This window comes from Marmota flaviventris, chromosome 16 (genome assembly GCF_047511675.1).
Source record: "Marmota flaviventris isolate mMarFla1 chromosome 16, mMarFla1.hap1, whole genome shotgun sequence".
Lineage (NCBI taxonomy): Eukaryota > Metazoa > Chordata > Mammalia > Rodentia > Sciuridae > Marmota > Marmota flaviventris.
The window spans coordinates 47,204,582-47,220,897 of NC_092513.1; the positions used below are offsets into that span (position 1 = coordinate 47,204,582).

Consider the following 16,316-nt stretch of genomic DNA (forward strand, 5'->3'; position numbering starts at 1 on the left):
TTCTGGGACAGTTCCCATGACAGGCTGTGTGGCTTGGTTTTTTCATGACTCCGGCCTGTCTCTCGTTTTCACTCCTTTCCACATGCACATCCCAAAGGAACAACAGACTTGGCCTTCCCAGAGTCAGGGCTAGACTTCTTTCCCTGGTGTCTTTGAATGGCATTGACATCTACCAGTGAAGCCAACATGAGGCTCTATCCCTGACTTCCTCCTCTCGCCTTCCTCATGTGATTGTGGTGAATCTTAACCTCTCCAGGTCCTTCCTGCTGTGACAGTCAGGCTGTGGGATGAAGGACCTCACAGCAGCTCCGAAGAGCAGGTCCTCTGTGCTGACCTCCCTGAGCGCCCAGCTGAGTTCTGGCTGCCGACTGCCTTGAAATGCTCATTCTCCTCACACAGAGTAGCCATCTACCTGTGCTCTCTTGCCTGGGCCATTGCACAAACTTCCTGACTGCCCTCCCACCTTCCTGTTTCTTTCCCACTCCCCAGACCTCCTTCCACTTTGCCACTGATTTTTTTGGAAAACAGCTCATGACATCCCTTCCCCAGACATCTCTGACTGTTCCCCAGTGCCTTCAGGGTTAGAATTAAACCACTTAGCCTGGCATCGATCAGATCCTTATTTTTGCCATTGTTCATCCTTTCCAGCCCTGCCCCCTCCCTTAGGAGCATCCTTTGTCTGCACCTCATATGCAAGGCCAGGACTTACTGTGCCCTGACCACCTTCCTCTTGCTCTTGCCTCCTCTTACACACCTGTTCTCTCCCCCAGGGTGTATGGAGCAGCTCTTTGCTGCTGAATTGCCCTTATACTTAGAAATGTGGTCTAGAACCACATCTCTACAGGTCTCCTTCTGGTGGCAGTTTTCTCCTCGTGTCATTTGCCCCCTCCTCTGTACCCACACAGCACCAGACACCAGGGCCAGGTCTTCTGCCTTTAGTCCAGGGAATCCAAGTTCTGAGTGGCTCATGACGGACAGTATCATCCAACTCAGGATCCTTAGGGCCCACCTTCTACTTAGAATACAGTCAGCCACAGTAAGTGTTTGCTGTCTAAATGTCCATGATGTCTTGAGGCTTATTCTAAGTGGGAGGTGTTTTCTGATCTCTGGGCAGGGCTCCTGCCTCTCTGAATGATACAAGTCTGCTGCATGATCCTTGCCTCGGTACATTCGGTGGACCCGTGTTCCCGTGGCTTGTGCTGGGAGGCTACGATGGTAAGTAAGAGAAGCTGAGCTTCTCCTAGTAATCCTGGTTCCATCATGCAGTTAAGGGTGGTTAGGAAGATTTCATAAATGGAGCAACCTTCTTAATTCCCTGACTGTTGAATCTTAAATATAATATTTTCTTTGGCTTTGGCTTTGGGTTTTACTTTGGATTTAAAAGAAGTGGATTATGTTTACCTTTTAGGTCACACATGCCTTTGAGAAGCTGTTAAAGGCTAAGGACATTTTCCCAGAATAGTGTAGTTGTGTTGTTGGTCAATTGCAAGGAGGTCACAGACCTGGAAGCTTACCAGTAGAATGTCTCAGGAGGCCATGACCTCAGGTTCAGAACCCACGTAATGGGGAAGGAATAAAAATCCAAAGTTGGTGGTTTTTTTTTTTGTTGTTGTTGTGTTTTTTGTCCCCTTCTAAACCATCCAGGACAATCTGGATACCTTTATAGTGGGAAGAACATTCTTCGCTGGTTTCTGTGGCATCTAGGACAGATGGGGTAGATAAAATGGGGTGGTGATTCACGCGACATCTTTGGCATCTGAAGCCTCCCTGCAGGCTCAACAGGTTTTTCCCTAGCTGATGAAGAGGCCAGCTAGGTTTTCTTCCCTTGGCTCAGAAGCAGGAGAGAACTTGTGATCTGTATTTAAAATTGACTCTGCCCTATATAATAAAATGCCATTTCTAATCGTAGGGAAAGCATGACATCAGCAGCTGGCTAGCCAAAGGGAAAAAAATTAAAACTGTCCTCTTCCTTATTCCTTCTACCAAAATAAACTCCACATAGATCAAAGATCGAAATGTGAAAAGTAAAACTGTTGGAGAACTGGAAGATCATACAGGAATATGGGAGGATTTTTCCCCCTAGTACTGGGGACTGAATCCAGACCTCACACACGGTAGGCAAGCAAGCACTCTACCCCCTGAGCTATATCCCCAGCCCCTACAGGAGGAATTTTTTAAAATAATTTTGAAATGACAAACACATTTTGAAATAAGAAAACTGGAAAGCCACAAAAGGAAAGACTGATGGATTTGACTACATAAAAAATTTTGAATGCTTGGGTGGAGAACAAACATACAGTTAAAAACTGGCAAGAAACTGAAAAACAACAACAACAAAAAATTAGCATTCATAACAGCTTTTCCTTAGCACTGTGAAACCACAAAGAAGTGGTTGAAAGTTAACAGAAGCAGCAATACAAATGGCATTTAATTATATGGAGGAAATGTTCCTGTTCCCTCCTGATGGTAAAATGCATCTCACTTCAGTCTTTCTACCTAACAAATTGACAAAGGCCTAAACGAATTGATAAAACCTTGTGTTGGTGGAACATGGGAGCTCTACTATTATTGCTGAAAATGTAAATTGGTTACGCAAAAGTCAATTCCAGGAAGATGGGATTTTTCTTTTACTCCCTGATATATATCCACAGGACCTAAAGTAAGGCCTGGCACAAATTAGTTCTCAGTAAGTGTTTTGTTAAAGGTATAAAAAAATAACAGCCTCTTTGGACAGCAGTTTGTGAGAATTTATCAAAAATAGAAAGTCACATATTTTTTTTTAATATTTATTTTTTAGTTGTAGTTGGACACAGTATCTTTATTTATTTATTTTTATGGGATATTGGGGATTGAATCCAGGACCTCGATTGTGCTGGGCGAGCACTCTACCACTGAGCCACAACCCCAGCCACCCCTTTTTTTTTTTAAATATTTATATTTTAGCTGTAGTTGGACACAATATTGGCACATAGTTTTTGACTCAGGGATTATGCTGTAATGTTTGATCCTATGAATATGTACTTTACATACTAAAAATATAGATATACTATATATATATATTTATACATCTATGGATATATAAATAGTTATAGTAATTTTGTAATAGAAAAATTGCAAGAATGTCCATCAATTGGGAATTGGTTGAATTATACTGGCAAATAGCATGCTTCAGGAGAAGATTAAAAAGCTCTATATGTACTAAAATGGAGCGGTCTCCAAGATACAGAATTTTAAATTGTAATGTGTAGAACAGTATGTTACCATTTGTGTAAGTAAAAAGGAAAAGGGAAGAATATCCATATGGGTTTGCTTGTGTGCGCATGGTGCAGCTTCTGGACAGATTCACAAATGGCCACAGCATGGAAAGAGAAGCAAAGAATGGAATGGAGAAAGGAAGGGGAGTTCTCACACAACACCTTTCTCTTCTGTTTGAAATTTTTACCATATATGTACTGTGTAGTTTGAGGGGAAAAATCATTCTCCCTGAATTATAACTGTCCCCTTCAGACAGGGAAGCCTGTTCACTAACCAAGATACTCATAGACCATTTCTTGTTTGGTCTTAGAGCACAGACTCCATTTGTCTCCAGTGAGAAATCAGATCAGCTACTGTGTTGTGATTTCCTCCTTGTATTTATCTGATTTTCTACATGCTCATAATCTGCTTTTTGATGTCACGTTTTCCCTTTCTAGATCAAAACTACAATAATGCCACTGCTCTCGTGATTACCTTCCCTGTCAATAATTACTACAATGATACAGAGAAGCTCCAGAGGGCCCAGGCCTGGGAAAAAGAGTGAGTCACTATTGAATAAACAAACTGTCCTTGCTTTTTGTGAAGCTGGATATTTGCAACAAGCCCTTGAACTTCATTCTCTAACTTAGCCAACATGAGTTCTAAGATATGTAATATTTTTCACTTGCTAAGAATTGTGCTCAGAAGAAATCTTTGGACATACTTACATATAAATAGATGTTTTAAGCAGGTATTCTTACCCAGGAAGGCAAAGCATGCACAAATGCACCTTGCCTTTTTTCTAACAGCAAAATTGGGAGCACACTGTACAGCAATGAGGGATGGGTACAGTAGAATATTATGCACTTATTAATGAGAACAAGGTAAGTAAATGATTCCAGATCTAGTAAAAGCTGTAATCAGCATATTTACATGAACATAAGCTGTTCATGTGGTTCATGAATATAAACTGTTCAAGTAGATGGCCTGAAAAACTTAACTGTGTTCTTAACCTCTCAGAACATGGCAAGAGAAGTGTCAGGAAGATGGGGGACTTTAACTCTTCATACCCTTCTGTACTTTTTTGTTTGGTACTAGGTTTGAACCTAGGGCCTTGCACATGCTAGGCAAGCACTCTACCAGTAAGCTGCATCCCCCACTCTTTTTTTATTTTGAGACAGGATCTTGCTTAAGATACCCAGGCTGGCCTCAGTCTGCAGGATCTTCTGACCTCAGCCTCTTACGTAGCTGTTATTACAGATATGTGCCAATCAGCACAATTTTTAAAACAGTTTTATTGAGATGATATAAACCATAGAGTTCACTCATTTGAAGTGTAGTTTAATGGCTTTAGTGTATTCACACATATGGTCAACCATCACTACAGTCAATTTTAGAACACTTGGATCTTGGAATGAAACACTGTATCCTTTAGCTGTCACCTACCTTTTCTCATATCCTTCATTCACCGCTATAAACAATCACTAATCTACTTTCTGTCTTCATACATTTTCCTAGTTTAGACTTTTATATGGTTGGAATCATTTTCGTGGGCTTTTGTGTTTGGCTTCTTCCACTTAGCGCGTTTTCAAAGTTCATCCACGTTCTCACATCTTTTTATGACCAAATAATATTCCATTATGTAGTTCTACCATATGTATTTGCCCATTCATCAATTGATGCACATTTGAGTTATTTCTGTCTTTTGTCTATAATGAATAATGCTGCTATGAATATTTTTATAAGTTTTCATTTCTCTTAGGTATATATCTAAGAGTAGAATTGCTAGATCATGTGGTAACTCTACCTTTAGTTGTTTGAAGAACTGCTGGACTCTTTTCCAGTATGTGATGGTTCCAGTTTCCACACTTCTATGCCAGCACTTGTTATTATCTGCCTTTTAGATTCTAGCCATCCTACTGGATATAAAGTAGTATGTCGTTGTGGTTTTCATTAGCATGTTCCTAATGATGAAAAATTTTAGGCATCTTTTCATGTACTTAATTCTCCATCTTCCTTGGAGAAATATCTATTCATATGGTTTGCCCATTTTTTTATTATTGATTTGTAAGAAATTTTTATATATTCTTTATCAGATATATGACTTCCAAATATTTGCTCCCATTCTGTTGGGTCTTTTTTTGGTTGTTGCTTTTTTGATGCACAAAAATTTTTTAATTTTGAAGAGATTCAGTTTTTGTTTTTTTTTTCTTTTCTGGCTTCTTGCCTTTGTCCCAACACGGGCAGCCCTTGGTAGAATGGGCTGGCTACAAAGCAAAACCTAAGAAAACCAGAACGACCTAGAAACCGCAGGACACAGAAAATATTTTCATAAAGCGGAGGCAGGGTGGGCTAGCCGATTATACAGATCGAGCTTCTATACTAAAAAGGCAAAATGGAGCCTGCGCTTGCTTTATATATATCAGGGAACACCAAAGGCTTCCCATAACATGTTCTTCACAAAAAGGTAGAAGGTGGGCTGTCCATTCCCAACAGGTTACGCCCATCTCCACAGCTTCTGTGAGGGACCTTCCTAGTAGAGTGGAGATAAAGGTCCCTGCCTTGGGCAATCTACTGTGTGGGAGAGCCATGGATCATTCCCAAGGTTAAACCTAAAATCTCCCTGACTGCCATACTGAGAGAAGACCCTCAAGTAATTCACGGGTGGCTTCCCGCAGTGCCTCAGACTTTCAGTGTCATGTCCAAGAAACCATCGTCTAATCCAAGAACATGGGGGTTTACTCTGTGTTTTCTCCTGGGAGTTTTATAGTCTTAGCTCTTACATTCAGCAATCTGATCCCTGGAGTTAATTTTTGTGTGAGGTGAGGGTCCAGGTTCATCCTTTTTCTTGTAACTCCCCAGTTGTCCTACAGCATTTGTTGAAAAGGTTTTTCTTTCCCACTGAAGAGTCTTGGCATCCTTATCAAAAATTAATTAATCCCTGACACATGGCATGTTTCTGGACTCTCAAAAATTTGTTCCTTTGATCTGTGTCTCTTCTGGTGACAGTATAATGGTGTCTTTATTACTATTGTTTTCTAGGAAGTTTTGAAATTGGGAAGTGCCAGTCCTACTTTCTCTTCTTGAAAAAGTTGCCTTGGCTATTCTTAGCCAGGCAATTGCATGTGAGTTTTAGAATCAACTTATCAGTTTCTACAAGAATCAGCTGGGATTCTGATGGGCTACTTTTTTTTTGGAACTGGGGGTCAAACTGGGCCAGGGCTTTGCAAATGCGAGGCAGATGCTTTCTCATTGAGGTACATCATCCCAGCCTGATTCTGATAAATTTTGCATTGTTGAATGAATTTTTATGTTCATTAAAGTGTACTGCACATAGATATCTTTTTTTAACCTTAATTTTATTTTACTTTTTTTTAAATATTTTATTTTGGTTGTAGTTAAACAATACTTTTACTTGTTTTTATGTGGTGCTGAGGATCGAACCCAGGGCCTCGCACGTGATAGGTGAGCGCTCTACTGCTGAGCCACAACCCCAGCCCATATAGATATCTTTTTAAAAAAAAACAAAACACACACAGGCAGAACATGAACCTATTTTAAACTTGTTCCAAATCTGTTTTAAATGGTAGAAAGTTCAAGACTCTGTGACAGAGTGCTTGCCTAACATGCTTGGGGTTTGATCCCCAGCATCTCGCCCACCAAAAAAAAGGAATTCAGCTTGACAAGGACTGTGGCGGTGTTTCACACCTTTTAGGCTCCAGTGTTGAAACTCCTAATGCGGGGCAAAGGTTAAGTGTGGCCTTTGCTCTTAAAAGTTGGGAAAGAAGCTCTTACTTATCTGTCACTTAGTTTTAACTAAAACTGTTAAATTTTGCTTATCCTTTAGGTTTATTAATTTTGTGAAAAACTACAAGAATCCAAATCTGACCATTTCTTTCACTACTGAACGAAGTATTGAAGATGAACTAAATCGTGAAAGTAATGGGGATATCTTCACTGTTGTCATTAGCTACGCCATCATGTTTCTGTATATTTCCCTAGCCTTGGGGCACATCAAAAGCTGTCGCAGGCTTCTGGTAAGTGTGTGTGTGGGGGGGGGGGGGGGATTGTATTATGTGTATATTTCATGTTCCTATGTGTTTGTTATGTGTGTGTTAGAAATGGCAATGCCCGGTATGATGTTGTATTTAAGCCTCTACTTAGTCTTTTTTTTTTTTTTCTTTGTACTGGGGATTGCACTCAGGGCTCCTTAACCTCTGAGCCACATCCCCAGAACCAAGAAATAGTCTCCTTTTTATTTTTTATTTTTTTATTGTTGTTGTGGTGGTGGTGCCGAGGATTAGAACCCAGGGCATTGTGCATGTAGGGCAAGCACTCTACCAACTGAGCTAGATCCCCAGTTCCCTTTTTATTTTTTATTTTGAGACAGTCTCACTAAGTTGCTTAGGCTGATTCTGAACTTGCGGTCTTCCTTCCTCAGCCTCCCAAGTTGTATTACATGTGTACTACCATGCATGGTGCCTCTACTTATTCTTTTCTTTTATATCTATCTATCTATATATATATAACTATATATCTATATCTATCTATCTATCTATCTATCTATCTATATATATAAATATATATATATATTTTTTTAGTTGTCAATGGACCACTTATTTATTTGTATATGGTGCTGAGAATCGAACCTAGTGCCTCGCACATGCCAGGCAAGCACTCTAACCACTGAATAACAACCCTAGCCCCTCTACTTATTCTAAATTCATTAAGTCCTAAACTCTTTTTGAGCTGGGCACAGTGTTGTGTGCCTACAATCCCAGCTATTACGGAGGCTGAGTTAGGAGAATTACAAGCCTGAGGCTAGCCTGGGCAACTGAGGGAGTCCCAGTCTCAAAACAAAACAGAAAGGGTTGGGGATGTAGCTTAGCGGTAACACACTTGTTTAGTATATATGAGGGCCTAGGTTTAATCCCTAGTACCACAACCAAAAAAAAAAAGGAAAACTTAGATGTATTGATGTACTGTTCCTTTTGAGGGACTCAGGTGCAAGCTGTGTGTTAATTACACGACAGTTCTGTTTCTTGCATCTGTTTTCTTCAGTTTCAATTTTTTATTTCATCTTAATCCTAAAGTTCTTCACATTGTTTGTTTGTTAGTTTGTTTTTTCTAATTTGTCCACTCCATCACTAAGAATGTGAGCTTAGGAAATATGCTACTAGGAAAGACCTGGAAGTTTTTTCATCTCTCTCTCAAATTAGGAATTATCCTTTTTTTTTTGGTACTAGGGATGAACTCAGGGGTATTCTACAACTGAGCCACATCCCCAGCCCTATTTTGTATTTTATTTAGAGATGGGGTCTCACTGAGTTGCTTAGCACCTCACCGTTGCTGAGGCTGGCTTTGAACTTGCAATTCTCCTGCCTCAGCCTCCCAGGCCCCTGGGATTACAGGCGTGCGCCACCACACCCGGCTATACTTTTAATTCTAGGTTAGATAGACCCATGTAAAGCAGTAAAAATGAGGACCTTTTAGTAATCAATGGGCAAAACCTCCTCTAACTGACAACTTTTGTCTTCGTCACCTCTCAGGTGGATTCTAAAATCTCCCTAGGCATCACAGGGATCGTGATCGTGTTGAGCTCGGTGGCCTGCTCATTGGGTATCTTCAGCTACATGGGGACCCCATTGACCCTCATAGTGATTGAAGTCATCCCGTTCTTGGTGCTGGCTGTGGGGGTGGACAACATCTTCATCCTGGTGCAGACCTACCAGGTACACATTCATCTTCCCAGGGAGCGTGCCATGCCAGCATGGGGGCCTGTTAGCAGCTGGGCATTTGTCAGTGCAGACAGTGAGGAAGCTTTGTGTTATTGCCCTCTGTGGCTCACAGGTGTCCTGGTTTTATCTTGGATATTTTGGTACCAAGAATTTCAGCCTTGTCTTTGGTAGGTGGCATAGATGTAAAGTGAAAATTTGATTTTTAAAGTATCTTTCCACATGTGCACGAAAAGGGCTAACATTTTGGGAATGCTTTTGGACACAGCTTATTAAAATAATTCTTAGCACAGTGTAGAAGAATGAAAGTTTTGTTCTAAGCGCCACTAAAAAGACCCAGAGTCAACATACAGCCCGCTGATGTAGAAAGTGGCCCCAGTTGGTCATCCTGAAGCCCCTGCCAGAGTGGAGAGTCAGTAGCATAGAAAAGAAGCATCATTTAAGGATCCAGCCACCTGCAGCCTGTGTTCCTGTATTCTTGTGATAACAGATTCAGTTCTTCCTTGGGTTTCTCACCTAAATACCTGGGCAGTGGTTCAGAAATACTCTGCTTCAACCTAAGAAGTTTGGAGTCCCCACCAAAGTTTATAGGGTTAGATATACTGCTAATCATCTACTAATAATTTTATATTATCAAATTAACACAAAGAAGCGAAGAGGTGGCATTTTTATTGAGAAATTTTAATGTTGCGTATTTAATTTTTTTTTTAAGAGAGATGAACGTCTTCAAGGGGAAACCCTGGATCAACAACTGGGCAGGGTCCTAGGAGAAGTGGCTCCTAGTATGTTCCTGTCATCCTTTTGCGAGACTTCAGCGTTTTTCTTTGGTAATTATGCTTTAAATTGTACCAGTCCTATAGTTTGCTGAGCCTGAGAATAGAAAGAGCTGGGTACTTGGATTTGTGCCCCTTCCTGCCTCTTCCTTTTGTCATTTTTATTCCATAATTGGACAGTTAATCACTGAGTGGAGAATAAGAACAATTGGTGACAGTATCTTGGGTATCAGTTTGCAAGTGCCTTCTTTCCTATGAGAGGCATTGGCCTGCAGGATGTTCTGGCTGTGTTTTGGTAGACAGTCTTCCTGTACACACCACTCACTGGGGAGGCAGCCTCCCCTAGGGGTTTATGCATCTTTCTTCAGTTCGAGGAGCTGGGATAAGCTGGAACAAAAAATCAGCCCTTCTATACTTCTTTTCTATGGAGACATCGCCAAGTAGACTCACGGGTCAGGCTGCCGGCTGCATCTCTGTAGTGAGTGAGGAGAAAAGCAGTTGTCCTCAATAGAGGAGGGTGGATTAGAAGCCATCAGCCCAGAGAAGATACTGTCTGTGGGTCACAGACCATAGTGCCTGCATGGTCCCAAGGTCACCTTCAGCAGGGACACTGTAGGATCTTCATTGATGGTAGTCTTTGAACACAGACATGCTGTCACCATGTTAGTCTCATTTCCACAAAGCTGAGTGCTTTTGAAACCTGTGGCCTTTATTGTTCCTTTTGACGGACACAGGTGCAGAAGAAAAAGTTCTTTTTACTTTTGTCATTAGAAAACCCGTGCAAGGATAAGGATATTATTAGCAGCTGAGACTGTGCCTCAAGGTTGGAGTGATCTTGGGGAGATAGTTTGGGAGGAAGCTGTGGCACCCTGAGTGAGAGTGTCCCTCCTATAGAAGTAGTGACATGTGGCCAGCCCAGGATTGCAAGGTCTGATTTTTCTTTTTTTTCCCCCAAAACTAGATTTTTGTGTTAAAACTATCTCATCATTAAATACTACTTTTTTTTTTTAGTGCTAGAGATTGAACCCCGGCCCGAGCCTTGTACAAGCTAGATAAATGCTCTTCCTTAGGGCCATGCCCCTAGCCCAAATGCTGACTACTTATTAAGAAATATTTTTAAAATCCTAAAATGGACCACTGAAGTGTGGGCCAAGCAGTAAATATCTGGCCCAGTTTGAGTCTTACCCTGGTATTTTTGACTTGGAATACTCTCGTTTAATTGTGAACTCCCTTTTACTGTAACTTCACAGGGAGGCGAGCATTGTTGAAACAATAGCAGGTGGAAAATACAGTCCCTTCCTCAGAGTGAGACATATAAGTTACTCCAAGAAATAGCCTTATTTTTCATGGTTCTCAAATTGTAACGCACATAAATTTGCCTGAAAACCTGTTAAATATATTAGAGTTGGGGTTGAAGTACGCAATTGTGTCTTGGTTAAGCAGGATAGGGCCTGGGACCCGGAGTGTACTCCCCAGCTGGTCTGGTGCCGACATCATTTGGAAAAGCTCTGAGCTCTTAGACCCCGTTCCTCTGCCAGTTTCCGTGTGGCAGCCATGCAGACTTCGGGGCGTACCTTCTTATGGGTCAGGCCTATGTGGCCCCTTATGTTCTTGTGTCCACATGAGTGTGACTTGCACAGATTCCTCTGCAGTGAGTGGAGTGACGCAGAGCTATTCCTGTCCCTGTAGGAGCCCTGTCGGTGATGCCAGCCGTCCACACTTTCTCTCTGTTTGCGGGATTGGCTGTCTTCATTGACTTCCTACTTCAGATTACCTGTTTCGTGAGTCTCTTGGGATTAGACATTCAACGTCAAGAGGTAAGTTGGTACCAGGGCTACAGTCCGTTTAATATGTGTTTGAAATCTAGATGAAGGAACCAGACGGTATTTTCTGTGACCTTTGTTCCTCTTTGTCCCTCAGAAAAATCGGCTGGACATCCTCTGCTGTGTGAAAGGTGCTGAAGATGGAAGCAGTGTCCAGGCCTCAGAAAGCTGCCTGTTTCGCTTCTTCAAAAACTCCTACTCTCCACTTCTGCTGAAGGACTGGATGCGACCCATTGTGGTATGCACCCCTCTGTGGTTTCTCTTTCTTCCCCGCAAGACAGATGTATCTCATGCCTTCGAAGAACTCACACAGCCCGAGAGGCAGATTGCTGACAGCTTTAACATGTATAAATAGTAAAATCCTTTTCTATCAAAGTTTTATCAGTCCCAATAAGCAATAGAGTTGTCAATTTTTTTTATTTTTAAATAATTATAAACTCATAGACTGTTGCAAAGGTAGTACAGATGGGACCCAGGTTTCCTGAACCCAGTTTTCCCCAGTGGTACATTTTACATAATTATAGGACAACATCAGAACCAGGACATGTCTGTGTGTGTGGGGGGGTGGGATGCTGGGAAGGACATACTAAACAAATGCTCTACCATGGAGCTACACCTGCACCCCAGAACCAGGAATTTGATATTGACACAATGTGTGTGTAGTTTTGAGATATTATCAGATTGTGCAGGGTCCCATGATCTTCACTGTAGTCAGGATTCAGAACTGTCCTATCACTGTCCAGACCCCTCATTGGTGCGCCCTCTCATTGCTAGATAGTGACCATTCTCTACTAAAAGAACACAAGGTAGTTTCCCATAACAGCAAAAAGCAATAGTGATATTAACATTTTTTGAACATTTAGTATCAGTTGGGTACTAGGCTAAAATTGGAATTATCCCTGGATTTTAGAAAAGTCCTGCTTTGAAGTGTAGCTCAGTGGTAGAGCCCTTGCATGTACTACCACTGGGATTCCCAGCACTGAAAAACAAGAAAAAGAAAAGTCCTGTTTTGTGTGTGTGAGGGAGGGAGAGAGACTGATTTTATTTCTCTTCTTCAACTCATTGTTATATTAAACAGTTGCCATCTTACAATTCACTTTCATTCCAGATTGCCGTATTTGTGGGTGTCCTGTCATTTAGTATTGCGGTCCTGAACAAAGTAGAAATTGGATTGGATCAGTCTCTTTCAATGCCAGATGTAAGATGTTTTCTTATTATTATTTTTTTACTTTAACTGGTAATGAGTAAAGTTTTCAGTAAATGCACATGGGCGTTGTGCCTGCTTCTCTGTGCAAAGGCAGCAGGCGATGGTGACAGTTGATCACATGATATAAGAACTGCCACCAGGCTGTGTCCGTGTGGGCCACCTTCACCTTCTGGGCTCTTTGGACACAGCCATTGAATGGAGGTCCAACCTGATTGGGATTGGCAGGAGGAGCACCCTGGAACCCAAGGAAGAGAATCGCAAATCCAGGCTGGAGGCGTCTCGGCCTGCTGGTGCCCTCTGAATTCTCAGTGACCGTCACCTCACTTAGTTACCATCAGATCATTCATACTTTCTCTCCCCTTCTTTGGTCTTTCTTTCAGGACTCTTACGTCATAGATTACTTCAAATCCCTTGGTCAGTACCTGCACGCGGGTCCGCCTGTGTACTTTGTCCTGGAGGAAGGGCACAACTATACATCCCTACAGGGACAGAACATGGTGTGCGGCGGCATGGGCTGTGACAACGATTCCTTGGTGCAGCAGATATTTAACGCGGCTCAACTGGACAACTAGTCAGTACCACCTGCTCCTCATGTGCCTCAGCAGAAGCAGTAGGAACGGGCTCCCAGCCAGTCAGCTCGGGCCTGAAATTTCTCACTGAAAATAGACTTTCTTGGAAAAGATGTTTTTAGTCAAAACATATGTTAAATCTAATTTAACCTAAGCAAAACCTTTCAAAGAACTAATTTGCTACCTGGTCCTTTGGAGGTTTTTTTCACTGAGTTATAATGTAGTTTATCTTTTGACTGATAGCAGTATAAAGCGATGAAAAGATATTAAGTTTCAAGGAAAAGTACTGAATTTAAAGACTCCTCCCTGTGCAGCAAGTTAACAGTTTTGGTTTTTTGTTGTTTTTTGTTTTTTTTCCCTCCCCTTTCTCCAGCACCCGGATAGGCTTTGCTCCCTCGTCCTGGATTGACGATTATTTTGATTGGGTTAAGCCACAGTCTTCTTGCTGTAGAGTCTACAATATCACTGACCAGTTCTGCAATGCTTCAGGTATTTTCACCTCCTTCTCCAGATCTTTCCTTTTTTGCTGAAAAATTTTAACATTACATACAAATCATTTGCATTTTGCCTCAGCGTGTGCCCGTTTCTGTGCCAGCTCCGGGTTTCATTCCCTTTGTCTTTGTCCCTCTCCTCTGTCATTCGCTCTGAATCATGCCACGTGTTTCTCTCTGAGCCCTCCTCGGGGCTGCAGGCCAAATAAGGTCACTCCAGAGAACTGGTTCCCACATGAGGCTTCTCATTCTGCCTTTTTTGAGTGGCTGCTGGCCCTGGCTTCTCAGAGGCATGCTTGCCTTTGTTTGTCACTGTTGCCTGGTGGTTTTTAAGTGTTGAGGTTGTCCTAGAATTTTCTTAATGGGAACACGGAAGCCCTTGGCTCTCGTAATACCAGTTGAGGTTGTCATCCATGAAGCAGGAAACCTACCAGGGCAGGAAATGCTGTATGGTCCGCCTAAGATGAAGCTGTGTATTAAATGTATTAAACAATGAAAGTCACTTGTGACTGAAGCTTTTGGATAAAGGGAAAGATTCAGGAAAATCATTCAGTCTCTAATTTAAAAAAAAAATCTGCAGGCCCATTCTTCTAACAGTTGGTTCCCCCTCTGTTTCTGCTAGTGGTTGACCCTTCCTGCGTCCGCTGCAGGCCTCTGACTCCGGAGGGCAAACAGAGACCTCAGGGTGGAGACTTCATGAAATTCCTGCCCATGTTTCTCTCTGATAACCCTAACCCCAAGTGTGGCAAAGGGTAAGTGCCGCTGAGTCAGGTCAGATAAGCGTCTGCTGCAGCTTTAATTTGTAATGGAGAACTAAATGAGGGCTGGGTTAAGACAGTTGGTAGGAAAGGGCATCTTCTCCACCCTCACCCATCCTGTCCCAATCCTACGGGCAGTAAAGAAACTTAAGACACGTTTTAAAAAAACAAAAAAAAAAAGTCTGTTTTCAGCAGATTTCCTCCTGGCTTGTGATTCGTTTCTTACGCTGCTGTCTATGTCCTGTCCCGTTGGATGTACAGATAGGTGCTGGTTCTGTGCACATTATAATGGGACTGGAGGGAGAGGGTAGACATGCCAGTATTTCAGAGTGTGAATGAACTTGGTTTGTCCACTTGTGCCAATGGGTGTAAGGGACCATGCCTTTGCTTTGGTAATGCTATCCCAGATCAAGGTTTAGTGGTGCATAATCATGATCCCAGGGACATTGGAAACTATAACAGTAGGATCCCAAGTTTAAGGCCAACCTTGGCAACTTAGTGAGACCCTATCTTAAAATTTAAAAAAAAATTTAAATGCTAGGACATAGCCCAGTGGTAGAACGCCCCTGGGTTCGATCCCTAGTACCACAAAAAACAATGGTTTCGATTCGGTTAGCCCCACCGTGCTCCCTGCCAGCCTGGCCGTAGAGGAGACTGTGGGCTTTCTCGTTCCCCATCCAGCCAGTTGCCCACAGTGCAGGATATCTGACTTGGAAATAGTGAAGAAGATTGGGGGTTGATTTGGAAATTTTTGCAGGTTGGAAGACGAGCATCCACATGTATGTGAGTTTAACTGAACATACTTGTTTTTTCATAAGGATCCATTTTTTACTTGAGTCACATCAGTTAATCGTGTGTATCGTGTCTGTGTTTTAAAACCTATACTAGGTCCCACAGGAAGACTGCCCCTAAAAATAAAAGAGAAATGAGTCTTGCAACTTGGTTCCGGAGTGCTTTGGCCTACATAATACCAGCTGAGATGAGCTCAGTTGTAACAAAGGCAGCTGGGGGGCACCCGCTGTGCAGAACTGCCCATCCGGCCTGCAGCCTGTGGCGCTGGTGCTGGTGGTGCAGAGCTGGAGGCTAAAGCTTGGGTGAGGGAACCTTGCCAGGGTTTCAGAGCCAACTGCAGCAGGCCGAGGTCGAGGGCAGGCCTTGGCCCTTCCCTGCCTCCTGTTAGACAGCAGCACTAAGTAAACTCCATATCAGAGCATGTTTGTTTAAGAGCAGAATCAGATAGAAAAACAATAACTACCAAGCACCAGAGAAACCACACCAATAAAGAAAAGCCAGTCTGGGCGAGAACAAGCCAGAGCTTCTGCACTCCCTCATCAGGACACCTTTTTCATCTGCGAAGCGTACAACTGTGTCTGGCTTCTGAGCCTGGTCAGGTGACTCCACTTAGCCTGGAGTGCTCAGATTCTGCCCAGTTTGCAAGGCTGGCCTCTCTGACACCCACTCTTTCCCAGGGGACATGCAGCTTACAGTTCAGCAGTTAACATCCTTGGCAATAATACTGGCATCGGAGCCACATACTTCATGACCTACCACACCGTGCTGCAGACCTCCGCTGACTTTATTGATGCTATGAAAAAAGCCCGACTTGTGGCCAGTAACATCACCGAAACCATGAGCACGAAGGGCAGTAATTACCGGGTGTTCCCATACAGGTAAAATGTGGATTTTTATAAAGAAGAGTTTCCTGGAGAAGGGTCTGTCTCTTAGG

The 16,316-nt window shown here is 42.5% G+C and overlaps 1 protein-coding gene across 1 annotated transcript in view; it reads left to right on the forward strand.

Annotated features, from left to right (window-relative positions):
* The window catches only part of Npc1 (NPC intracellular cholesterol transporter 1), a 48,751-nt gene that overhangs the window by 27,963 nt on the left and 4,472 nt on the right, over positions 1–16,316 (forward strand). Inside the window, exons 10-21 of the mRNA XM_071602854.1 lie at positions 1,115–1,215; positions 3,693–3,795; positions 7,082–7,271; positions 8,784–8,966; positions 9,682–9,796; positions 11,432–11,559; positions 11,663–11,803; positions 12,674–12,763; positions 13,153–13,343; positions 13,715–13,830; positions 14,455–14,584; positions 16,060–16,260. Coding sequence (XP_071458955.1) covers positions 1,115–1,215; positions 3,693–3,795; positions 7,082–7,271; positions 8,784–8,966; positions 9,682–9,796; positions 11,432–11,559; positions 11,663–11,803; positions 12,674–12,763; positions 13,153–13,343; positions 13,715–13,830; positions 14,455–14,584; positions 16,060–16,260 — 1,689 coding nt within the window. The remainder of the gene's footprint in view (positions 1–1,114; positions 1,216–3,692; positions 3,796–7,081; positions 7,272–8,783; positions 8,967–9,681; positions 9,797–11,431; positions 11,560–11,662; positions 11,804–12,673; positions 12,764–13,152; positions 13,344–13,714; positions 13,831–14,454; positions 14,585–16,059; positions 16,261–16,316) is intronic.